Source organism: Gobio gobio, assembly GCF_949357685.1.
Source record: "Gobio gobio genome assembly, chromosome: 21".
In the NCBI taxonomy this organism is placed as follows: domain Eukaryota; kingdom Metazoa; phylum Chordata; class Actinopteri; order Cypriniformes; family Gobionidae; genus Gobio; species Gobio gobio.
The window spans coordinates 12,680,953-12,707,308 of NC_137117.1; the positions used below are offsets into that span (position 1 = coordinate 12,680,953).

Consider the following 26,356-nt stretch of genomic DNA (forward strand, 5'->3'; position numbering starts at 1 on the left):
TCAGGTGAGAGTAGATGACCTCTGACCTGACATATGACATAGGATGTATGAGTAGCGTAAGCTCAGTTGAGAGTAGATGACCTCTGACCCGACGTAGGAGTAGTGTAAGCTCAGGTGAGAGTAGATGACCTCTGACCCAACGCATGACATAGGATGTAGGAGTAGCATAAGCTCAGGTGAGAGTAGATGACCTCTGACCTGACACATGACGTAGGATGTAGGAGTAGCGTAAGCTCAGGTGAGAGTAGATGACCTCTGACCCCTCGCATGATGTAGGAGTAGCGTTAACTCAGGTGAGAGTAGATGACCTCTGACCCCTCGCATGATGTTGGAGTAGCATAAACTCAGGTGAGAGTAGATGACCTCTGACCCCTCGCATGATGTAGGAGTAGCGTTAACTCAGGTGAGAGTAGATGACCTCTGACCCCTCGCATGATGTTGGAGTAGCATAAACTCAGGTGAGAGTAGACACCTCTCGCGGTTCAAACAAATAGGGCTGGGCAACAAACTCAAGCTCCTCCCACATTTCTCTTTAAAAATTTTAGTTTTAGACTTCTAATTCGTGACTGGTGTTTTGTTTTGCTCTATCCTCTGTGCTTTCGTTAATACGTTCGTCAATACTTCATGCATCAGGTCAGAGGTCACTCTTCCGCCAGAACTCAACTTGCATTCAGCCGTTACCGGAAGCCAGTGATTGTAGTTTATAAAGTTATAAATATGGATGTTTTCCTTATAAAACTTCAGAAGGCCTTTATTAACCCCCTGGAGCCGTATGGAGTACTTTTATGATGGATGTATGCACTTTTTTAAGCTTCAAAAAACAAGGTACCATTCACTCCCATTATAAAGCTTGGAAGAGCCAAGATATTTATATGACTCTGATTGTGTTTGGCTGAAAGAAGCCATATACACCTGGGATGGCTTGTGGGTGAGGAAACTATTGGATCATTTTCATTTTTGGTTTAACTTACCTTATAAGTGGATTTGAGGAGTTGTTAAATTCTCTTCAAACTATTGCTCCATCATAACAATAGAGAAAGCAGTTGTGACAGAAATGAGAATGCACAATGTACTTGTATTATGATTTGCTTTTCAGGATGTGAAATCAAACTTAATTAAAAGTTAGAAGCATTCGAGTTTGCTAACTTGTGCATTTTTTGTACATTTTGTGCCACTATTTTGTCTGTTCATTTACTTGCAGTTGTATAATACTTATCTCTAATATCTCTCTTTCTCTTTTTATGTAATGTACTGCAGCAGGAGACACATGGCGAGACATCTGAGGGGCTCCTTACTGGTTGTCAGATGTGTTACTGGGCAACTCTTACACATTCAAGCGGTCCCCCATACACATCTACAACAGCCGGTGGCACTGGCTGAGATGATCTGAGATCAGCGTTCACTTGGATAGCTTTATATAACCAAGTTGTCTGTGTTCTGCTGTCCAGGATTAGACATCGGTAATTCAGCAGTTCCACAGAGACGTCTTTGTGACGTCATGGAGAATGCCCAGCTGCCCGTTTAACCCTTTGATTTTATCATTCCTGTAGTTATTTGCTAAGACATCGACATGCTTCAGTTTACAGCTTACCTCAGAATATCATAAAGACTTGGCATTTTGGTCTGCAAGTAAATGGTAAATGGACTGCATTTATATAGTGCTTTCAACAGACCCATGGCCATTCAAAGCACTTAACATCTTGCCTCATATTCACCCATTCATACACCGATGGTGGTGTCAGCCATGCAAGGCGCTATCCAGCTCGCTGGGAGCAGCTGGGGTAAGGTGTCTTGCTCATGAACACCTTGACACTTGGTCAGGTGGAACCGGGGATTGAACCACCAACCTTCCGGTTAGTAGGCAACCTACATGAACCACTGAGCCACTGCCGCCCCGTAACTACTCAGCAATGCCCTAGCAACTGAAGAAACACCTTTGCAACCACTTGACATGCATCCCGGCAGAGTTTTGTTTGGATAAGCACCACTCACACAAACCCCAGGTTTTCAAGAATGCAGAGCGGGTGGTTAAGGGGTTACGGCTCAGGGCTGGCAACCAGAAGGATGCTGGTTTGAACCCAGCAAGAAATGTGCAATGAATTTAACCCCAGGTTACTCCTGTCCTACAAGAATAATTTCATGTGGCGTGCTATGAAGACCTCACATGTAAGTTGTGAACATCTATCAATATCTAAAGACCTCATTAAGATGCTGGCGGTGTTATGGTGAAGGGAAGCCTTTATTACTCATTTACAGATTCAGAGTGAGACGGAGAGAGATGCCCCCTGGACATCACACGTCCCCCTCAGCCCTCCACTGACACGTCTAAGATTTCTGGCACCAAAACAACGTCACGCTTCCTATTTCAGGCACAGGTGCAACATTTCAGCAGCGGCTCGAGTTACCGGGAGAGCAGGGCTGAAAGAGAGAGCAAAGCTCAGTAAGATTAGGCTACATTAGGACCCTGAATGAGGAACAGGATGCTTCCTGATAGCTTTTAGCAATGTAGGATAAGAGCAATGTTAATACTACTTAACAAGGAGCTAATTAAAGAGGGGGCCTTTTACTACGTTGGCATGAAACATCTTGTACTGTACTTTTGCTTTTTAGGAAATTGAGTGATGTAAGAAGAAAACTGTTTTACCCCCCCCGTCACATTCTCAGGAAACTTCACTAGATTTTTAGATTTCTCAAGATGACCCTTGGAAAAGTTGTGAGATGCTAGCAGGATATTACGGGTGGTTGCGATGGGGTTAATAAGGTGTTCAGAGTGGATGTTAACACATTGCTATGTGGTCGCTTACTGGCTAAAAGTCAAAAGAACCCACTCCCAAGTGTCTTTGACTTCTTAGTCCCTAGATGACTCGGGTTGCTTCATAAGTTATGGATTTGTTGCCTGCCCGGGTGAAAATCAGCTAGCCAGATCACAAGGGAAAGTAACAGCACACTAATCGTAAAATAAATATCAGTGCTAACATTAGCAATCGCCACCAAAAACCAAAACAATGAAGAGTACAGAGTCTAGAGTTCAAGAGTTTCACTAACTCGCCAAAGCACTTGCGTTTATTATACAGAGAAAGAAAAAAAAAAACACAAAAAGCATCACGTTTTTGTAAGGATCATATCACAACATTAAATAAACATTCCAAAGCATTTCTTCATCATAATATGGTCAAAAGATATAATTTACATTTCACAGATGTTGAACTTAAAGGATTTTTTTTTTACAAGGCTGGAGAATGCAGACATGTTCCTGCAGAAAGGTGCCATGCACCGCGTAGTTACAGCCCACGTCAGGCGCAGTCAAATAAGGCTTATAAAAAGATTATGAGCCCATTGTGACCTCTGCATGTCAATATTATGAAGCACTAATGCAGTACTGAAATGGACTTTGACAGAACATCAAAACATTTGCGCACGCCTTTACAGATAATGCATAATAGATAAGGCTCAATTACTCGTTGCCATGTATGCTTAAATGTGTTATGCTTGTGGCATACATGCTTATATGGTTACAAAAAAATGCCCTACATGGCACCAAAAGAACTGCACCGTACACAAAGCACTAAGAAAAAAATAGAAAAAAAGAATACAAAATGCAATGAGAATGAGAAATTAAGAGGAAAAGGCAATGAAAGGTTCATAGGCACAGAAGTTCACCAGGTCAGAGAATTTCCACTCAAGTTACTTTCCAAAGCACTTCGAACAGCGCAGAGTTGAATGAAAAAAGTTTCCTTTTGAAGTTATTTAATGAAAATATCATAGGCCATCCTAGCGGGCTGCAATAAGCTACTTTGAAGTGGTGGTGGTGGTTATGTACAAAAAAGTAGATTGTGTTCTTAAAAAGGTCAAAGGTTTGTCTATTCCTTTTGGTAAAAATGTCCTTTCAAGTGTCCATTCAAGGTTGTTCTATCCTGGTCACATGATCACAGTTTCTGTGTGCCGGGAATATGAATTCAAGAACTGTTTGGCTTTCAGGCCAGGGCTTGGTGGGCAGGATGTGTGGGTGATTTTGTTTGAGGTGGTATGCTTTGCCCACCTGGATGGACGGCGTTGATTGGCTGGTCTAGCAGGACGGGAAAAATTGCTACTGCTGGGGGCAGGAGATGACTCGTGGTTGACCTAGAGGGGAACAAATTTTAATGTAAATATCTTTGTGCATAATTGATCAATACTCTTACATTTTATGTACCAATATGTTATGTTTTTGGCAGGTTAGAGGAAACAAAAAAGAAAGAAGTGTAGGGGAGAGAGAGGGTAGAATGGGATTGAGTAGTATGGGATGAGTTCCTCATTCTTGTTCCTGGAGAACCACTTTCCTGCAGAGTTCACTTTCAACTTTAATTAAACACAACTGAAGTAACTAATCAAGGTGTTTGGGTTTACCTGAAAACCAATTGTGTTAGAGCAGAGTTGGAACTAAACTTTGCAATAAAGTGGCTCTCCAGACCCAGGAATGAGGAACACTGGCCACCACTCAGACCAGGATGAATATTGCATTGTAATTTAGTGTGTGTGCAGTTCACATTTGTATACCCTCTTCACCTGCTTGGTGTCCAGTTGCTGGGTGAATGTGGCCCTCTGACTTCTGTTGTTCTCTATTTCCATCATTTCTAGAAGTTGCTCCAAGTTGTCATTTCCCTGTCTCATCGTATCACCGCCAAGCCCTGTGTGAATCTTACTGAAGTTTTTAGATCCTGCTGCCAGAATCCTCTCCACCATCTGGTAGTCAGAGAATAGATCCTCACCCTGGAAGCCTGCTTTGTGGGCTTTAGGCCCTGGAGGCGCCTTGTGATACTTCGATTTAAGGTGAGACTGTGACGGACTTAAGTTGTAGGTCAAGCCATACTGTTCAAGAGTACTACCACCCCTCCCACTGTCTCTGTCTCCATTCAGGAGGTGTCTAGAAGGACCAGCTGCCCATGGCTCCTGGCTGGACTCCAGTTCTGCTACCAGTACGTCACAGTCTGTAAGACATTTCTGGACGGGCGCACGTGTGGATGCCCGCTTGGCGTCAAACTTGCTCTGGCAAATGGGAGTGCTGGTTTGTCTCGGAGGTTCAGTGGAGACAACGGTGGTCACAAGCCCATCCTCTATTAGGGTTTTCCCCTCGTTTTCCTGCAACATGGCACCAAACTTACGCAACACTGATGGGCTGCCAGATTTCCTGTCAAGCAAGAGGCACTTCCTGTCAGGCTGTTGTGATGACTCATGGTAAGTGGAACGAGGGGTTACAGGAGAAGCATCTCTCTGTCTGATTGCCAGTTTGGAAGCTGAATTTTTAGGGGGGAGCTCGTTTGATGAAACCGGGTCTTTCCAGCTAACGTGGCGAGCTTGGGAGTCATCCCAACTTGATTTCTTGTTGTTCTCAGCTTCCTCAGACTCATCCAGAACTACACATGAGGCAGTCCTGAAGTGAAAAGACAAATCAGTAGTCTCAAAGGGGAATTGGGCAAACATTAAGAATTGGTCAATAACCATCAACCAACAAGAAACATGCATGATGATAGGACAAACAATAGGAATGACTGATAAATTGAGATAGGAAAGGCTTTACCTGTTTGTCACCCGGCTAGTCTTCATGCTATCTTGATGACTGGGTGTAACTGGATATACCTTGGGGTTCTGATAGCAAAAGGAGGGAGATTTGGGATATAAGAAGGATATCAAATGTACAATATCCTTGGGGTTTAAGAGTCAAGTTGAAGGAGAGAATGATAAATCGTGAAAGAGGTACTCACTGCATTTGGAGTTCCAAGATTCCCTAAGTTCTTTCCAAAATGCGGGCCCTGCTGGAGATATCCATTGAGGATGTCTAGGGTGGCATCTTGCCTTTCAAGATCATGACAACTGGCAGGATAATGGCTGCCGCTGCTCAGGGAATTAAGTGTGTAATTGTTGGAGCCATTATAGTAATCAGTGGGGTGGTGAAACCCAAGGCTTTGCATAACTGAATGATCTGCTCTTGCTTCATGGCATTGACGAATTGGGAGGTTGTTGTTGGGGTGACCATGGGGTTCATGATAACCATTCGCCTGGTGGCCATACTGAGAATTGACAGGAAGCAAAGTAATGTCCAGGCTTTTGCTGTTTGTGACATTGTTTGTGCTGCTTTCGCTGGCTTCTCTTCGTGCTTTGACCTCATTGTACAACTGAAATAAAATCATAATATTAGAGACAAACTCAGCAGTTGCAAAGCATCTTTTTGCCCATCTACATGAAAGCAATGTTTCAAATGCCCAAGTCAATGAATACAACTGGTATATAATTAACTGCATGGACTAGTTATGCAATCTTTGCTTAAAATACAGCATGATGTTTCTTCAGAAAGGGGTCAGTGAGAGAGACACTAGTTTTGTGTTTTGGTGTGAGAGAGAGAGAGTGTGTGTGTGTGTGTGTGTGTGTGTGTGAATGCTTTGGGGTTGCCTGTTACCCATTACCCTTTGGGTTTAATAAGCTTGTTAGCATCTGTCAAAGTCATAGTTTCAGATGGAGGGTGAAGCACCTATTATTATATCCAAGAGATACGGCCAACTTTGGCAACAGGGTGTCAAGGTCCTTTTAGCCAATCACAATCCAAGTAAGTGGCCACTATAACAACATCAACAACTTCATGGTCCCTAGTAAATGCAGGACTGCAGTGCTACTGGATCTTTTGGCACTGTTTAAAGTCAAATCAGAGCATAATATTTTTTATGTTTACAGCTTAAATAAAGATTGGAATGAGTATCGATTTCTCTCTCTCTCTCTAGATATGGAAATGGATTCTGTCACACTGACTTGGCATCACTGCAGTTGAAAGTTTGTCTCACCTCTTCAATCTTCCTCTGCATGTCCTGTAGTTGATCTTCCCATTCCTGCATCTCAGAGTCAAAACTATCAAGCAGGTCAGCTCTCTCTCCACCCCACACACAATTTCTAGGCTCCGGCCCACAGTGCAATTCCAATGCGGCCATTCTTTTGCGAGTGTTTGTCTGTGCTCAGAATCTTATGCTGCAATTCCTGAAAGGTCACTGGAGTGACCACATTGGCAAGTCCACCAATACCTCTATGAAGACAAAAAAAATGCATTCATCATTGAGAAAACAGCCTATTCATTATTTAGAGTACTTTTGAGTAAGCAGAGTAGTTACATTTCTCAAGTAAATAAATGACTACTGGGTCAACTGTGGCTTGCTTTGCAGTTCAAAGGTGTTGTGAATCTAAACATTAGTGAAGTCTTCCTGATTGTATTGCATTCAAGTAGACTTGTAGAAGGAAACAAAACCCAGAGCTATTTGCTCTGGACACCTGCTTCAAAACTTTGACTCATTTCTATATGCATTCCCTGTCCTTCAAACCAGCCCTTAACTGTCAAAATTGTCAGCACGTTCTTTACACACCAACTTCATTAGACATTCTCAAGTTACCTAAAGGGACTTCGGGATTCTGAAGTCAGTTTTATAACATGGACAGTCTCCTTGGAGTAACCTGATCGTTCTTGATCAAGGGCACAATAGTAAAGGGTAATTGGTTGCCCCTTGCAAAATAGGAGCCTACAACCTATGAGGTTACACCACTTCTTTCGGGCTAGGGATGAGGTCAAAGTTTCAAACAAGAGCAGAACCTTTTACCCGCTTGGGCTTAGAATAGTTGCATCCTTTCCGTGGTAACGTCACTGAGTTTTTCTGTAACGCAGCTTTGATTTACGGCAGGTATTTTGGATGGAATTCCATCAAGGAACATGACACCCAGTTTAGCTCATGAAATTGCCAGAATGTACCACCGTATGACGTAGGCATAGAGGGATATTAATACCCTTTGCAATTATGTGTCATAAAACTAAAAAGACATAGAGAGTCGGTGTGTATCTGTGTACATTACAACATGCATGCATGCTTATTAAACGTAAATGTAACTGATCACGATAGTAACACTACTAATACTTCTGTATTTACAGACAGTTCCAAAAATATTTACATATTACGTACATATTTTTTGTTAGTATTCTCTAAGGAAGTATATGCACAAATGTGAATACTTTTACGTGTGGCTGCAAGGTTTTTAATGCTGTGTAACTTCGTCAGCCCATGTTAAAGATCACAGTAAAGCTTCAAATAAGTTATAAGTAGTAATAATTTCATACTTTAAAAGGTTTCAAAGAGGAGGTTTCTGTTCCGTTCTTATCTGCAAGCTTTCCAAATCCTTACCAGTTGAAAATTATTGGTTCCTCCAGTAATTCCCTCTCACGAGCTTGTGATGAACTGACGCTCCAGAATATGAGTACGTTGTTTAAATCAAGATCACTCTTGTTTCAGTACCACCTCCTCTTTGACAGCTCCAGCACTCGAACTCGATAACAGCGCAAAAGACCGGAGGCTCATGCCACACGGCGTGACGTAAAAGTCCTGCGTATTGGATCTTAAATGTTTCCTCTGTCCGGAGCTCAGGGGTAAACAACTGTGGTCCTGAGGGGGCCCCAGGGTTTTATAGTGACTCTAAGTATTTACCCCTGCGACGTCAGACCCACCAGGTATCCGATGTCATAATGTCAGATTTATTCCAGCATCGTGGTCTCCATGCAAGAGACTGTCGTCACCGACATTCTAGGTTAAAATTACAAAGGCAGAGGGAGAGTGTTTACATGGCTATTTTAAAATGCCCAGTTCTACCCCACCTCTGTGATACTGTTGCTAGTCTGCTTTTAGGACTTGGCAGATTGCAGTCTTGTGACTCCTATTCCAGTTGTTTCGACTTCTACTAATCCTAACAGGCAACTGGGCTATTTGTGACTATCAAAACACTCTGTCCATTTTATTTTTAAGATACCACGGACAGAATTAACGGATACTAAGTGTGCTGTCCGCGGTTCTTAATGGGCGCCTCACGCTTGTATTTATTTGACACATGTGGCTGTTGCGCAATAAACGGTCAGCCGACAGTTCAGCCCTAATATTGGCCGCTGACTCAAATACTTTCCGGGCACAATAATGCAGAAAAGGAAAACAACAAAGCAAAAGCCTCTGAGAATGGAGACGCAGTAGAACTGGCAAAATCTGAGATGTGTGTTTGACTGTTTTTCGTTAAATGTTACTTTCAGCCGGCAGGAAAATGAGAAGCAATGACATTGGCAATTTCCAAAGAGACTCACTCTAGAAGTTTGATTGTCTTGTTAATAACCAAGGCCCATCTAAACCAAACCAAAACAAATGTATTTGTGGTCCAAACTAAATTGTGAACCCAATGCTTCCATAGTTTTTTGTTTTAAGCAATTATGTAAAGGGTTAGTTCACCCAAAAATGAAAATTCTGTCATTAATTACTCATGTCGTTCCAAATCTGTAAGACTTACATTCATCTTCGAAACACAAATGAATTGACCCTCCATTGACAGCTATGCAACTATCAACTTCTTGTAAAACGAATCCATAAAAATTGACTGGTTTAGTCCAGATTTTCTGAAGAGACACAATCGCTTTATATGATGAACAGACTGAATTTAGGCTTTTATTCAAATATAAACATTGATCAGCGTAAACAGAATAAATAGAAGCTCAACTGCAAGTCTTACGGGTTTGAAACAACATGAAGATGAGTAATTAATCACATAATTTCATTTTCTGGATGAACTATCCCTTTAAATACTAAGGAACTACTGCTAAAGACTTGAGAAGATTCGGATCCTTCAACAGAGATTAAAACGGGAGATGCCAACAAGCTAAATAAACTCATAAAGAAAGCAAGCTCTGGTGTCCAAACTGTTGATCACCATGAGCAACGCCTCCATAACATGCTTGCTGGAATGAGGAGCACGTTCAGCAGGAGACTGATCCTTTCTGTGCAACAGAGAGCGCAGCAGAAGGTGCTTTTTGCAGGCTGCTATCATGTACATAAGAACTTCCCCCCCACCCCACCCAAGCCACAGCTGTTCTTTAGCATATCACATGAAACGTTTTGTGTAACATTCGTGCAATTTCTTCACGTTCTTGTGCAACCTAATTTTTTCTATTTATCTATCTATGCAAAACTGTTGTTCTTGTCATGCAAATTACATGTGCAAACGGATGATTCCTACTTTTATACACTGCCAGGCCAAAAAAAATCTCTGTTTGGATTGAAATGGATTGGATCATTTTTACACTGATTATTATGTTTCTAGCATGTTAAATATTGTGGTGTTATTTTCCATCAAAAGGTGCATCCATTTTTGGTCAAGATCTTGCATTGACAATGCAAGAGTCCAGCACTCTGTAAAGTCTCCTCCGGCACATCCCAAAGACTTTCAATGAATTTAAGGTCTGGACTCAGACGTGCCAATTCATGTGTGAAAAGGATTCTTCATGCTCCCTCCCAATCCCTCTTCCACAGTTTGAGCTGATGAATCTTGACATTGTCATCCTGGAATATGGCCATGATGTGTCTTCCTACATGGTTGTTTAAGACAGTGTTTTCCAACCGGGGTGCCTTTTGGTGAGTGCAGGGGTGCCGTGTAAAAAATCCTTCAAACATTTTTAACCCTCTGGTGCTCTTCGGTCATTTCTGACCGGAAAATTTTCTGTTTTGAAATTTTAAAAAGCTTCATCGGAATGATATGAAACTTTGTGATTTTTCTAGCATTAGGTATGTAAACACACAAACAAATTGAGGGCATGATTCGAGCATGCTAAGTGGTGGTAAAAAAAATACTCCCACTTGTGCTCTTCGGTCAAAAATGACCACCATAGGAAATGAATGGGAAATCTGCAAAAACACAAATTCACAGAAAAAAATCTATATTTCTAACAACAACAAAAAAATATTTAAAATTTTATAATAAATAGTCTTTGAGATTTTTTAAATATATATTCAAATCCATCAACAACAAAAAAAAATCATTAAATGTGTTCAAAAGAGAACTAGGGAATTCTCAAGCCTCTCCATAGAGACCTCTAGTGATCACACCCATGGTTGCATGATTCCTTAAATAATTCCAAAAGAGGGCGCTAATATGCCTTCCTAGTCCCTTTTTTAACCTGAAATACTGCAATAATAATAATTTAAAAAAATAATAATAATTTTTTATAATTTTCAATGGCAAAAATAGACCATAATTATTGCATAAATATAAAAAAATACCATCAAATTATCTCAAAATACAACATTAAAAAGAAAATATATTATTGAAGAAAAATAAATTGCATTGGTTTTACTGGGGTGGAGGAAGTTTAATTTTTCGGTGTCCGGTCACTTATGACCGGGAAGACAACCAATGCAACCCCTAAACGAGGAGCACCAGAGGGTTAAACTGATAAAAACTGTAAATAAAGTTTTTATTATATACCATCAATCTCTGATGTCTCAAATAACAGCAAATAACACACACATTCATAATAAAAATGCAAATCATAAGAAAGGTTGGTTTTGAATTTCGCCATGGGATTGCGCATAATTTTCATTCTCGTGCTCACGTCCAATGTGCACACCGACAACGTTGCCTCTCAGACAGCTTGCGAGTGGCAAATTGATTTATTTTTCATGGCTTGTTGCTGTTGCTTAAATCTGTATTTAATTTTTACAATGAAAATGATCCAAGATTATTTTACATTTAATTAATTTATTCAGTTTCTTTAGTATTTCTTACTTGAATAGCCCTATTACTGTTAGCCCTGCCTGAAAAACCTAAATCTATTTATTTCATTTGTATCTTTATTCCATTTTATTTATTTGTGCTATCGTTAGTATTTTTTTAAATTTGTTCTTATTTTATAATTTGTCTGAAATCAAGATACCTTGCCACCTTGTAAAAAACATAGGTGAGATAGTTATAATGGTAATTGAGCAATGTCTCTATGAATAAAAGCCTAAATTAAAATCTGTCATCATATAAAGTGATCTCTTCAAAAGAAAGTATTGATTATCCAGACTCAATGGATTGACAAAAAAAATGGATAATATTAAAAATATTTGATAGTAGCCTATATACGGCGGTTCTTCCCCATGGTATCGAAAATGTTATTAAATATTATGGAAGCTTGTTTCCGCAAGATAAAACATATTTGCTACTTTTTATCTCACAATTGAGAGTTTACATCTTACAATTCTGACTTTTTTTCTCAAAAATTCACAATTACCTTTTTTATTTTTTATTCTGTGGCGGAAACAAGCTTCCATTAGCCTAGAAATCTAGACGCACCCTAGCGGCAGCAAGTATAATTTGCAGCCTGGGTCGTCTAGCAACTCTCCGTTGGTTTACGAGCTTGAAAAACCAAACTCTAGTCAGGCCAATCACATCGTGTATATAGTCGGTGGGCGGGCTTAACATAATGACGGCAGAGTTGCGGCGGTTCCGTGTGAATTCCCTGCTAACAAAGATCGGCACTGAAGTCATCCTTAAAAAAGGAAGATGTGTTCAGAGTTTTGCCGACCAGATATGGCAAAAGTTTAATCTATCAACTAGCTTTGCTGGTGGGAACGCATGGGGCTCAGCCACAACCCGCTTGTGATTGTTGTCGCACCACTGATAGTGCTCTGGTTGGTTGTAGCGCTATCCTATTGCGTGGAGAGGGAATTTGAAAGACAACGGCTTATCCCGCCCCTCAGCTTGAGCCCTGCCAATGGTGTGTTCCCAGACCCAACATCTTAGGTCTAGCTTGTCAGGCTAAGCTTCCATAGAATATTAATACTTTTCAAGCTATGTTATCGAATTTAAATTCCAGTATCATGACAACACCAATGTTGGGTGCCACAAATTTTTGAACATTTTCAAAGGGTGCCGTGACTGAAAAATGTGGGGAAACACTGGTTTAAGAAATTGAGAGCTACACACTTCATCAATTAGGGTTTGCAGAACTGTTGCCAAACATAAAACATGCTAGAAACATAATAATCATGATCCACTCATAGATTTACAAACAGCGACTTTTTTTTTTTGGCCAGGCAGTATATATTCCTATCCTTACATGTGTATGCATGCCCTCTCTCACCATACGGTTGGGTATCGTGTTCTTACTCACCTTTGCATGCTTCTATGTGTCAATGCCAATGTGGTTGTGTGCCTCTTAATGGTAAACTGCAGTTGCATATTTCGTTGCAAGTCTTTGGTGGCAAAGCAAGTGTCAATGTGCCACATAGCCTCAATGAAAGAAATGTCTTTCCAGTTATTTCCAATGTAGTTTCCAGTGCCTCAAGGGTATTGATGTCTTCACTTTAACAATTGCATGTAATGTTTTTGGTGATGTATAACAGTCTTTATTCCCAAAAAAAATCGTCTTGATGATGCGCCTTCCAATGGCAGCCGTATATATGTGATTGGGGTAAAACGGCCTCCAGCTTTTTGGAAATTAAGGTTTCGCAGACTTCTGTGCTTAAGCGTGCTGTCTGTGCTTGGAAAGTGACTGTCCTGTGATTCTTCAACCATGGTGACATACACAACATTGACAAACAAACGAAACAAAGGGCGAGACTATGCTAATGAGTGGACGGATGGTGATCACAGGACAAAAAAGAGGGTAAAAAGAAATACAAGTTTAAAAATGGTGGCATAAGAGAGTGAGGAGAACAGCACTAGAATGAGGATGAATAAAATGATGGGCTGAAACATCTGGGTGAATAACCGACAGGATTAACAAACATGCATTAAAAAACAAGGGTGCGTGGAAAGACAGGATCAGAGAGAAAGAGAGAAAGGTTAAGATATTATAGCCATTAACATTTTCTATTTGTATAGTTTACAAAATCTTGGCAAATCACAAAACTATACTTTGTTATTTTGCTAAATGTTAAAAGCAGTCAGGCAATGAACTCTCTGAAATATATAGTGCTTCCTTGATCTTCACTACCCAAAAAAAATTGTCTTAATTTACTCACCCTGTGATTCTCTTTTTTGCTCAAAACTAAAAAAGATTTAGTTTGATGACCAGATTATTATTAATTATTATATTTTCAGTTTTCATTTTTGATTTTTTTTAAATTAATTTTGTCACTCAATTTTCTTGTGCTTTTGACATTTTTATACAGTCAAAAAGTTTAAATCCCGCCTGGTGGTCTTAACAAACTGGTCGAAAAAAGTGGTCGAAAGTGGACAAGCTCAAAATGTTTAAGACCCCATTTACACCTGTTTTTAACGTCGCCCACTTGTGATCCGATAGACCAAACCGAATCTTAAAGGTCCTGTTTTTCCTGTTTTTTTGAAGCTTTGATTGTGTTTACAGTGTGCAATATAACGTGTTCATGTTTCGCGTGTAAAAAAACACAGTATTTTTCGCACAATTTACTTATCTGTATACCGCTGTTTTCACTGTCCTAAAAACGGCTTGAGGATTTCCTTATTCTATGAAGTCCTTCCTTCAGAAATACGTAACGAGTTCTGATTGTGCCAGCGGTTCCCGTGTTGTGATTCGACAGCAGCTTAGCAAACGTTGCCCGGAAAGGTCACGCCTCTTACCATAACGGGGAGATGCATGTGCTCAAAGTACAGCGTCCCTGAAGGCCAAACAAAGGTGATTTGACTCCGGGATGAAAATAACAGCGTCTTGACCTTTTACTGTCTATGGTCTCGACCGGTCTGGACGACATGGCGACAAACACTCTACGAACGCAACACTTCCTCTTCTCCACGTGGGAGAGCAACAAGACCACGCCCCCTTTTTTGTGTATTCTTGTGGGCGGAGGTTAGTCGACAAACTGTTCTACTGACGTCATTAAAGCAGGATGTACAGGGATGTAGTCCAAACCGGCCATTCGCTGTAGGCTTTGAAAGGGAACTTCTGATAAAATATCTCCCTTGGCATTGAACTTTGAGCTTTATCATTTTACAGGTATTATTTATGCTCTAACAGCAACATTACTCACTAACTAAAGTTTGAAAAATGGGATCACGAAGAACAGGACCTTTAATACCAGGTGTAAACAGGGCCTTATGTAACCCCTCCTGTTCGAACCGCCTGCTCCAAGCGGCACTCCGGACGCTCTAACAAGAAGGCTAAAGGCTGCAACCTCTAGCGTCAGTCGCTAGAGCGTCTCTTGAGATCAGAGGAGTGAGGTTCACTAGCACAGCGACTACTAGCCAGCCTCCGTTACACTTAGTGTCATGCGTCTTGATGCAAATGAGATTTCCAGTGAATAAAGTAAGCTTTTGATCTGTTCCTCACTCAAAGGTATTACCGTATATGGTTTTATAAGACTTAGAATATAGTGCAAAATTTGCATAGACTACTTTTATGATGCTGTTTTTCCTTTTATGAGTTTGACAGTCCCTTATCACTGTTCCACAGAAGAAAGAGAATCATGAGGGTGAGTAAAGCTGAACTGAACTATACCTTTACATTGTGGTAAACATTCTTATTGTGCTTCACATAGACACACAGACTTTTGCCAGACTCACAGATAATGGTTCTTCTGAATCTCTTTCCTCAGGTTTTGGGACTTCAAGTCGGTCTATAAACCCCTGCAGCTCCTTCCTGAAGGCCTTCATTTGAGCGTTGATGCGGTATAGTAGCTCGTGCTCCCTGATCCGGCCACCATCCTCATCTTCTTCCATACGGCCGAAAAGATCCCCGTTAGATACAAACACCCGCGCCTCTGCAATGATGGTACTGGTGTCGGCTATGAGCCGATCAATGGTTCGTCCCAGTCGCTCTGCTTCGGCACGGATGTCAATCATCTGTTGCCTGTCCCGAATAGAGCGCGAGAGGAGGCGGGCGGATTCAGGAGAATAGAGAGAGCGAGTTGGCGTGAGGCACCGAGCGTTACGAACTTCCTCTGAGTCGCTTTCTCCTCCAACAGGACCCTCACGTTTGCGATGGGGAGGAAGACGAGAGGAAGACGAGTCGTCATCGCTACCTCTACGCCCTCCGGTTCCAGGACCTGAGTCGCTCTCTGCGTCACTGTCCCGTGGCGTGACGGCTAGGTGAGTTGATAGATCATACCGTTGCATGTTGGAAAGCAGCACACGGTTTTCGTACTGCAGCTGCATCACTTTCCCACTCAGTTCATTGATCTGCTTCCTCGCTGTCTTCAGCTCCTCCTGCAAGGCCTCGGATTTGGAGCTGTCTCCTGCTAAATTAGCGGCACTCGCTGCATTACCCGAGGCATGCCTTGTACCCTCCTTAAAGCGCAGTTTGTTCAGCTCACATGTCACTCTTTTATTCTGTTCCTCTACATCCGCCAGGTTCCTCCGCAGAAGTTCTGCCTCATCCTCCACCAACTGCAGTTGTTGCCTCAGCTCCGACACCTCCGACCCCTGCTCACGCCCCATTCCTCCTTCCGCTCCGGACAAGCCCCCATTGGACGAGTCTTCCCCTCGAAGATCATCCAACTCTGCCCTCAGGCCACGGTTCTCCACCTCCAATTCGACAATTTTACGTCCCAGGATGTTGGCCTCCTCTTCCACCAATCGCAAGCGGAGTTTCAGCTCTGATTCCCGTGTAGTGGGTGGGCCACCAGCTTCACCCTTTGGATGAGGGCTGTCCAGATCTCCATAGAAGGAACGATACTTCTGTAGTTCTTGTTCCAAACGGTCCTTTTCCTTGTCAATCTTGGCCATTTTCTTTCTCATTAAAGTAGCCTCTTCTTTAATGAAGGCCAGCTGGCATTTCAGGTCCTCATTGTCCTCCTGTGGAGAGAAGTGTTGCGTTAAGGTGTGGCACATTAGCGAAATTTCAATTAATCTATGCTAAGCTATGCTAAAAGTGCTACTGCCAGACCTGGAGATCGGCTGAATGGATTCAAAAATGGTAAAACTCAACTGTTTAACTCTAGGGGAGTTGGAAAAGGACTATTTTCAAAAAAAGGGACTGTTGTGACAATAAAATGAGACAATAAAATTCGGTTCAAATAAAGTATCAAAAGAAGGTAGTCAGTTTTATAGAACAACAGTTAAAATACATAATATACATAATATAAACAATCATCTTATGGACATTGGCCTGGTGTTGTTACACTTTACAGCACATCAAATCCTTGTTTAAGATTGGCCAAACAACATTTAATTCAAATATTCACTTAATCTTTAATATTTGGCCCCTTCTTTATGATAGAAATGCTACAGCCACTATAATCTTTTGAACAAGAACATGTGGACATCAAAACAGGCAAACTCAGAGCTAGGGTAAACTTTTATTTTGAAGTCACGATGAACAGTTTGTATATTTAGAAAGATATCTCCTGTGTCAGCTTAGGTTTATAAATTATTTACTTACTAAATCTGATGAAATGGTGCACATTGCGTTCCCAGATTAACTTTATAATCAATCCAAACTCACAGCAAATGCAGAGGCTGAGTTTGAGACATGCTCCATACGTGTACATTTTAACAGTTCAGTATTTACTCTGAACGGAGCCGCTCTTAAAGATTTTAAGCTTGATTTTGAGCACGAAAAGAACCCCCAAGCATTTGGGGTGACCAATTCGATGCTTGTCACAAACGACTTTTTGTCTCAATTGTGTGGTGTTATTATGATTATTTTACTGCTCCCAATTGCGTCAGTGCCCGCACGATCCCAAATCGTAAATATCAATCATGTTTCATATTTCTGACTCTTGATCGGGCTCCCTCTGACGTGATACCCGCGATAGCTAATGAGAGCGAGTAAGCTTCACCAACCGGATGTTGCGTGTCTCTATAGCTGGGAGCTGAAACTTGGGAGCCACACACATTGCCACGAAAGTGGAGTATTGAGAAAGAAGATCACCCATAATCTTTTTTTCTCCTTTTTTTTTCTCCCCGTAAAAAAACCCCCACACTGCTGGAGAACCAGCTGACGATGTTGATTGTCCAGACAAATCGTGCATTCGGGGGATTATTATGCTAAAAATCGGTTGAAACTGCCCTTATGTCTGTGGTCTCCCACAGTTTTAAAATCGGTTAAGATTGGTTAAAATTGTCTAGTGTGTCCCAGGCCTTAAAGGGATAGTTCACCCCAAAATGAAAATTACCCCATGATTCAAGTCATCCTAGGTGTATATGACATTCTTCTTTCAGACCAATACAATCAGAGTTATATTAAAAAATGTCCTGGCTCTTCCAAGTATTAAAATGGCAGCCCAAAATTTGAAGCCCAAAAAAAGTGAGTAAATAAAACTAAATATAGATATTTTTCTTACACAAATGCATCGATTCGCCTCAGAAGGCCTTTATTAACCCCTGGAGCCGTGTGGAGTTCTTTTATAATGGATGGATAAACTTTTTGTGCTTCAAATTTTGGGCTACCATTCACTGCCATTATAAAGCTTGGAAGAGCCAGGACTTTTTTTTATATAACTCTGATTGTATTCGTCTGAAAGAAGGATGTCATATACACCTAGGATGGCTTGAGGGTGAGTAAATATGGGATCATTTTTGGGTGAACTATCCCTTTAATTGAATCGCAGCCTTTGTGAATTCACAATAGCACTATGCTACAGTATGGTTTTTAAATGATTTTAATATAATGTGCAGCCTTAGAAAACGGTCTAATAATGCGGTTCTTGGATTCTCATCCGTGGGATGCGCCTAGAGATGGAGAGTCAACTCCAAAAGAGTCGATTCCTTTGGGGTTGACTCCAGCACAGGAATCGACTCTCGTGTCGACTTTGTTGCTGTGTCTGAAATCGCTCACTTCTTTACTGATTTTCTAATCCCTATATAGTTCACGGCAGTTGAGTACACCATATAAGCAAGGAGTGAATGAAATGAAGCGAGGAAATAGGACACTGACGTAGTGCACCGTGTCAGAGAGCTGTCGCAGAAACTTTGTCACACATATTTACCCTACATGTACTGTAGCTTACTTTAGAAATGGATAACAGTCATGGTGACTTTAGTTTGTAATCATACATAGGCTTCCTCCATGCTAGCTTTAGTTTATTTGATAGTACATTAATGCAATAAATAAATATAGATTAGGTTTTCCATGGTTAACCTTGTGTTCATAATCATTAAACTAGCCATAAATCGTAAAAAAAACTAACAGTAAGAATAAACACATCAATAAGTGTACATTATTGTATGTATTTTAGTATTTAGTATCTTTAACTCACCTTTTAAGACAATTATTATGTGCATTTAACGCTATCACTCGACAACAGCTGTTTTTCGTGTCTTTTCCCTCTGTGAAATTAGGTTTTGGCAACAGATAGATAGATATGTTGATAGCCACTCATCAAGTCATCGCTAAATTGGACTAGTTTGGACAATCACGCTAAAAGTGTGTTTTAATAAGGGGATTTTAAGGCTTATAACAAGTTGTTTAAGTGTGTAACAACTGCAATTTTGTCTTATTTCTTACCCTGTTTTGATATAAAGTAAATGGAGTCAAGGTGTTAATTCCATAGACTCCTACAGTGGGAGTCGGGAATCAGAGTCCATAGATAGATCGATCGATAGATATAGATAGATAGATAGATAGATAGATAGATAGATAGATAGATAGATAGATAGATAGATAGATAGATAGATAGATAGATAGATAGATAGATAGATAGATAGATAGATAGATAGATAGATAGATAGATAGATAGATAGATAGATAGATAGACAGACAGACAGACAGACAGACAGAGACAGACAAACCAGGTTTTTTAGATGCGCCACTTCCGGTATTTTGCAGATTACTCGTTTTTTAACACACACCTACACTAAACCCTAAACCTACCCAATAGAGTTAACAAAAGCACATGAGACAAAAATACAATTGTAACCATGTCATTTTAGCTTGTGTTTTGAACTCGTATTTGAGCTCTTTTATCATGACTCGTCTTTCATGGGATTCGTACCCGAGCTTTCAGCATTGCAAGTACAAATCTGTAACAGCTGAGCTACTGAGCAAGCTTGGTATGTCAGAAAAGCCAAACATATGGAGCTGGTCAAGTGATGCAAACTCCAAAATGTAATCGTTTACAAATCATGGACTACGGTAAAAAAAAACGATAAAAAGTGATTGCTGTTTTACTGCCTCTAGTGTTCATTTCTGTTGGAAACTGCAGTTTTGCAAATTTTGGTACGTATTTTGGGGTTTGCAAAAACGTTGCCTAAGTACATTTTGCCAATGAGACCAGGTTTTTTTGTTTGTATGCTGGCTTTTCATTTTCTCTAAAGTTTACAATGCACTTCATATCTTTGCAAAAGGCTGCATAACTTGTCGAGCTCGAACTTGAGTCTTCATGTGACCCAATACTGCATGACAGCAGTGTTTTGTCCTTACCTCTGTAGGAGTCTGAGTCTTCCTCTCAGGCTTTTGTGCATCTTTGCTTCCTCTTCGTTTCTGAGACTGGACACAACAAATGTATATGAGTTGACATGCATTTAAACCTCTGTAGATGTGCTGTGGTGACTTGTGTTTGTTTTCCTACCTCTTTGGCTTTGTCCAGCTCATTTTGCAGGGCCTGTTTGGTGACTTCCACCTCAATAAGTTTCTGTCTCAATCGCTCGTTTTCTTCTTCTGTCTTTGTTCGTTTCTCCTCCACGTTCTCCAGCTCATGGTGGAGTCTCACAGACACATCCTTGGCAACCTGTCAGAATGGTGGTGGTGTGGCTTAGTGGTTGCTTTGGATAGAAGCATCAACTAAATGACAAGTTAATAATTAGATGAAAATTGTGCAAACAAGTCATCGGGGATGGGTCATTTATCATAGACCTTCTCTGCATGCCCTTAAAGATAAAAACACCGGTACTCGCCTTCAAATCTTGCTCTAAGCTCCTTAGGAGGTCCTCGTCGATTTCTCCAGTTTGTGCATAGCGAAGTCGTTTGCGTTCAGCCTTGCGGAGTCTGTATTGAAGGATGCGGCAGTTCTTATTCGCTCGCTCGAGCTCACGCCTCATATCTTGTAACTGACAGGTGTCCTCCTCATAAAAGGTGTCGCGCATCTCCTCCATCTCTGTCCGCATCTCCTCAATCTCATTCTGTGAAAACCAGAATGTGCTTATTAATTAATTATTTTAATAAACTGTACATTATTTCCACAAATGACATATTTAATGAGTCCTTGGCAAACTGATGGTTGAATATGTCTGTCTGTCTGTCTGTCTATCTATCTATCTATCAATCTATCTATCTATCTATCTATCTGTCTGTCTGTCTGTCTCAATCTTTCTATCTATCTATCTATCTGTCTGTCTGTCTGTCTGTCTGTCTATCTATCTATCTATCTATCAATCTATCTATCTATCTGTCTGTCTGTCTTTATCTTTCTATCTATCTGTCTGTCTGTCTGTCTGTCTGTCTGTCTGTCTATCTATCTATTTATCTGTGTGTCTGTCTCTATCTATCTATCTATCTATCTATCTATCTATCTATCTATCTATCTATCTATCTATCTATCTATCTATCTATCTATCTATCTATCTATCTATCTATCTATCTATCTATCTATCTAACTATCTATCTATCTATCTATCTGTCTGTCTGTCTGTCTGTATCTATCTATCTATGTATCTGTATGTCTGTCTCTATCTATCTGTCTGTCTGTCTTTATCTATCTGTCTGTCTCTATCTATCTCTGCCTGTCTCTATCTATCTATCTATCTATCTATCTATCTATCTATCTATCTATCTATCTATCTATCTGTCTGTCTGTCTGTCTGTCTATCTATCTCTGCCTGTCTGTCTATATCTATCTATCTGTCTGTCTGTCTATCTATCTCTGCCTGTCTGTCTATATCTGTCTGTCTGTCTGTCTGTCTGTCTGTCTGTCTGTCTGTCTGTCTATCTATCTATCTATCTATCTATCTATCTGTCTGTCTGTCTATCTATCTCTGCCTGTCTGTCTATATCTATCTATCTATCTATCTATCTATCTATCAGTCTGTCTGTCTATCTATCTCTGCCTGTCTGTCTATATCTATCGATATATCTGTCTGTCTGCATGTCTGTCTGTCTGTCTGTCTGTCTGTCTATCTATCTATCTATCTATCTATCTATCTATCTATCTATCTATCTATCTATCTATATATGTATGTATGTATCTGTCTGTCTGTCTATCTATCTATCTATCTATCTCTGCCAGTCTATCTATCTATCTATCTATCTATCTATCTATCTATCTATCTATCTATCTATCTATCTATCTATCTATCTATCTATCTATCTGTCTGTCTGTCTGTCTCTCTGTCTGCATATATTGTCTATATTTTCATTCATTATATTTTTTAACATGATTAGTGTGTCATACATTTTCTCAAGTATAGCAAACAAACCTTGAGCTCTTCGTTTTCATCCTCCAATCTCTCGATCTCGTCCTGCAGGGCTTCATTCTGCTGTGTCACGGACTCGTCGGCGCCGCTCGTGGCCTGTGCGGCCGGTCCCGGTTGCGTCTCGCCTGATGCTGTGCGCTGCATCCTGCCGCTTTTCTTCAAGCGCTTGGTGATGTGATACTGGATGAGCTCCGACTGCAGACAGCCCCCGCCCCAGAAGGCCGGCCCGCAGCCCACGTACTCTCCTCCCGCAGCGGCCTCTGTTTCCCTCTCTCTCCCGCTCACAACACCGCCAGAGGAGCCGTCAGGCTGCGCCGAGGGCGAGTCTCTTTTGACGCACGGTAAACGCAGCGAGCGGCGCGTGTCCGGTGGTGGAGCGCGATCAATCCGCTCCTCGGTTTCCCAAACCGCCTCAGTTTCAGCACCATGAACAGCTGCCGCCCCTCTCACCCTAACTTCACGTCCCTCTTGAGCCGCCTGCTCTCCCTCGCGTCCTTTAATGCCTTTTCCTCTTTGCTTCAACGCAGCGGATGATGAGGAGCGGCTGCTGCTGGGGTTTGAAGCCGGTTTGACGGGGTTTTGTCCGGGAGACGGTCTTCTCCTCCCTTCGGTACTGTCCGCTGATGGTGAAAAAGCCGCAGCGCCACTTGCGGCAGAGCTCATCATTTCATATCGCAGACCTCCAACAACATGCCATTTAAGAGGGAAACAAATTAATTTAATTTAATTTAATTTAATTTAATTAATTTTTAGTTGTTATAGTGCAGAATACAAGTGTACATCAGTAGGCCTCCATTTGTATAATATAATAATAATACAGTACAATTTGATTAATAAATAAATTATAGATAGGCTATATGCAATATAATTGAATTAAAATGTTGGGTTTCAAATGTTTGGGTCAAATATATACAAACCCAAAAATTGGGTTTAAATTTTTTTAATTTTTTTTTCCAACCAACCGTTGGGGTTAAAAAAGAATAAACCCACCGTTAGGGTTAAAAAAAATAAACCAACAGTTGGGTTAATTTTTTTAAAACCGACCGTTGGGGTTAAAAAAAATTAACCAACGGTTGGGTTTTAAAAAAAAAATTAAACCAACCTTGGGTTAAAAAAAAAAATAATAACAACCGTTGGGTTTAACATTTTTTAACAAAATAAATCAATCAATCAAACCAACCGTTAGGTTTAAAAATGAAAAAAAAAAAAAAAAAATCTTGTAATGTCATCTTGGGTTGTCCTTATGCGACCAAAACATAGGTTGAGTGTAGGAGGACAAACCTCAAAAAATTTTAAATAATGTAAATTAAAGATCGAACTAGTTGATTATATGTACTTGAACAATAATTTAAAACTTGTATGTATAGCTACATGTATATTTGACAGTAAAGTGTGTTGACATTCATCGCAGTAGCCTATAAGCTTCCTTTACGTACAAAGCCTCAACTTTGTAAGTTTATAGCCTGTCCAAATAATCATAAACTATAATGGTTACATCTTTGGTGCAGTCATAATTTGACCTATTCTTCAAGAACATTAAATATCGCGATGTTTTCTTACCTGTTTATGAACGGTGCTCATTTGTTGTGAGTGGGACAGTTCGCTTCAGCTCGAGGGTACCAGGCACTGCTTAGGCACGCGAGACACGGACGTTTAATATTCATGAGGTGACGTAACATACGGAAGTGTGAGAGCCTTTTCTCAAAATACTTTGTTTTATATAAAGATAAACACATTGTAACACTTTAGTGTAGGGTCTCACTATGAACTAGTTGCTTATTAGCATACATATTACTAGGATATTGGCTATTTATTAGCACTTATAACGCACATTTAATGCCTTATTCTGCATGACCACATCCCTTAATCTTACCAAATACCTTAACAACTACCTTACTAGCTATTAAAAAGCAGTAATTAGGAGTTTATTGAGGCAAAATTCGTAGTTAATAGTGAGAATTAGACCCTAAAGTGTGACTAAACATACATTCTTTTTTAGTATTTAACCTTCAACTAAAACTAGTTGTTATTATGTTATTGTTTCCCTTTTAGGTTTGTTTATAGGTCTATGCGACAGTTGTGTTGTCCCTTTAAAGCCCAAAGAGGAGGAAGACGGAAAGATGCTGGAGTTTGGCTCGTGAAAATGCATCGTCATGCCCCCGACACTGGTATACAAGAATAGATTCAAAAGGTCAGTCTGCAGTTTGTGCTAGTCAGGTAGTCGGACTACAGCAGAAAATATGAAATGTACCTCAGGAGACAAGCCACATCAAATATTTCAGATCATGTGCTGTTTAAAATGTCTTTTAATTCTGTTTTCACAATTTCTCAGGGCCCATAGACTTGGTTTACCAAATCTCTCTCATATGCAGTATGCACTTTTACTATCACTTTAGTGAAATGCTCTTAATTACACTGTTTATATCTGTCAGTCACAAAGTGAATCTCAGGTCATTTGCACTGATATCAGTCTGTAATTCTGCCTGTGGACACTAGAGAGCACCATCTGTCTGTCTGTGTACTTGACTGGGAACAAATTATCTTATGAACAATAGCAATAACAACCTATTACATATCTTTAAGTTGAATTACAATATCTATCCATCCTTATGCTCACCAATTGCATCGTATGTCTCACAGCATTGTCTCAAAAGTTAATACTCAGAATAGTTGACATGAAGATGCGCAACATTTAGAAATGCATTAGGTGTTGAATTTGCCTTACATACATCGTCCACGATTGGTGGATTTTTGTGTAGACACAAAGAGGAGCCAATTATCCCAGGTAACATAAATTATCAGTGGAACAGGTTGAGAGAAAGGTGAAACCACTTTCTGTTAATAGGGCCAGTGGAAATCTCTGGCCTATTTGCAATCCTCTTACTGACGAACATCCTTGATCAGACAACGAGAGAGAGAGAGAGAGAAAGAGAAAGAGAGAGAGAGAAATTGTAGAATGGGTTTGGAGAGTAAAAATGTAAAGATGCTGGAGCAAATGTAAAAAGTACAAATTATGCTTTATGTACTTGAGTTTGGTTGTACTCTATCCAAAAATACCGTATCTGGAGTAAAAATTGAAATGTCTCAATGTATTTTGCACTTAAGTATTAACGTTTCAGAAACAGACAAAGGAGATTTCCCCATGAATGCATGTCTATAATTAACAATGGTTACAATTTAAAATGCATTATTTAAAGACAATGTTGTTGTTACGCATGAGAAGTCTTTTTGACAATGGCAGTGGTCATTTAGCGTACATTTTTCATTGACATGGATTCTGTTGGCTGTTTATGTTAAATTGCATCATTTAAAATAATAGGTAAAATGGTTAGTTTGGCTTGGTCACTAAGTAAGATGTATTAATAAGGTCTTTTGAAATACAAATATGACATTTTAAGGTATAAAAAGTATGTTTTTTTCCCCCCTTGGAAAAGTAATTAAGAGAAAAAGTTCTCTCAAAGTAAAAAAAGTACAATTTCTAAAGTCAGAGTAGCATTTGTTTCTGTTTTCCTGCATAATGGACATTTATTTTCTCATCTGGCTCACTACATGTAGAACATTTCTAGCTTTCAGGTGGATATATGCATGTGAAACATTGCAATTGTCATGTGTAAATTTCATATTTATTGCATTCATCCGGTCTCTTTAATAGTTTTAGTTTGATACCACCAGTGTGTTTCCTGCACAGTGACCTGAATAACACTACAAGCTCTGACGTGGATATAAGCTCTTTTACAGCGAAAGCCAATTTACGGCCTGATTAGACCAGATCTGTCTGCCCAACCCCTCAAAGCTCTGGCCTGGGAGCTCCATCACAGTTGAAAGGATACTTAATTAGGAGTCCAGGAAGGAAAGAGACGGAGGCAGAGGGTCTGTGAACAACTGAGATAAATGTGACTGGGGCCAGACCTGTCGTGTAAAAGGGAACATTACATTTCTCCTAACACACTGCAAGATTTCTCTGATCTTCGCAACACAAATTAAAATCTTTTTGAAATCTGAGAGCTTTCTGTCCCTCCATTGACAGTCTATGCAACTATTTTGATGCCTCAAAAAGTTAATAAAGAGATTGTAAAACGAATCCATATGAATCGAGTGGTTTAATCCAAATGTTCTGGAGAGATTTGATTGTTTTATATGATTTATATTTACATATTTAATTTAGGCATTTATTCACAAACCTCATTGGTTCTTGCAGAAGCTCAAATGTGATGCGTAACATGAGAATGAA

General features: G+C 40.2%; 2 protein-coding genes across 6 annotated transcripts; both read right to left on the minus strand.

Moving 5' to 3' along the window:
* Window positions 1-2,334: 2,334 nt before the first annotated feature.
* On the minus strand, window positions 2,335-13,225 carry LOC307117308 (uncharacterized protein). 4 transcript variants are annotated; one of them, XM_079802100.1, is made up of 7 exons: window positions 8,190-8,315; window positions 6,813-7,048; window positions 5,742-6,152; window positions 5,558-5,625; window positions 4,546-5,410; window positions 4,040-4,122; window positions 2,335-2,418 (listed from the first exon to the last, which is right to left on the minus strand). In XM_079802100.1, exons 2-7 carry the CDS (start codon window positions 6,954-6,956, stop codon window positions 2,361-2,363), a joined length of 1,629 nt encoding a protein of 542 aa, XP_079658226.1. In that variant the 5' UTR covers window positions 6,957-7,048; window positions 8,190-8,315; the 3' UTR covers window positions 2,335-2,360. The 4 variants fall into 4 exon arrangements, with proteins under 4 accessions (XP_079658226.1, XP_079658225.1, XP_079658224.1 ...); XM_079802099.1 differs by lacking the exons at window positions 2,335-2,418; window positions 8,190-8,315 and adding an exon at window positions 12,971-13,225 and having other exon boundaries at window positions 3,024-4,122; XM_079802098.1 differs by lacking the exon at window positions 2,335-2,418 and having other exon boundaries at window positions 3,024-4,122; window positions 8,190-8,498.
* On the minus strand, window positions 12,971-23,761 carry mtcl3b (MTCL family member 3b; the record flags this gene model as incomplete). 2 transcript variants are annotated; one of them, XM_079802095.1, is made up of 7 exons in its annotated part: window positions 23,686-23,761; window positions 22,129-22,805; window positions 20,611-20,835; window positions 20,286-20,444; window positions 20,138-20,203; window positions 15,340-16,569; window positions 12,971-13,424 (listed from the first exon to the last, which is right to left on the minus strand). In XM_079802095.1, exons 2-7 carry the CDS (start codon window positions 22,789-22,791, stop codon window positions 13,206-13,208), a joined length of 2,562 nt encoding a protein of 853 aa, XP_079658221.1. In that variant the 5' UTR covers window positions 22,792-22,805; window positions 23,686-23,761. The 2 variants fall into 2 exon arrangements, with proteins under 2 accessions (XP_079658221.1, XP_079658222.1); XM_079802096.1 differs by lacking the exon at window positions 12,971-13,424 and adding an exon at window positions 13,447-13,557 and having other exon boundaries at window positions 23,686-23,746.
* Window positions 23,762-26,356: the final 2,595 nt, after the last annotated feature.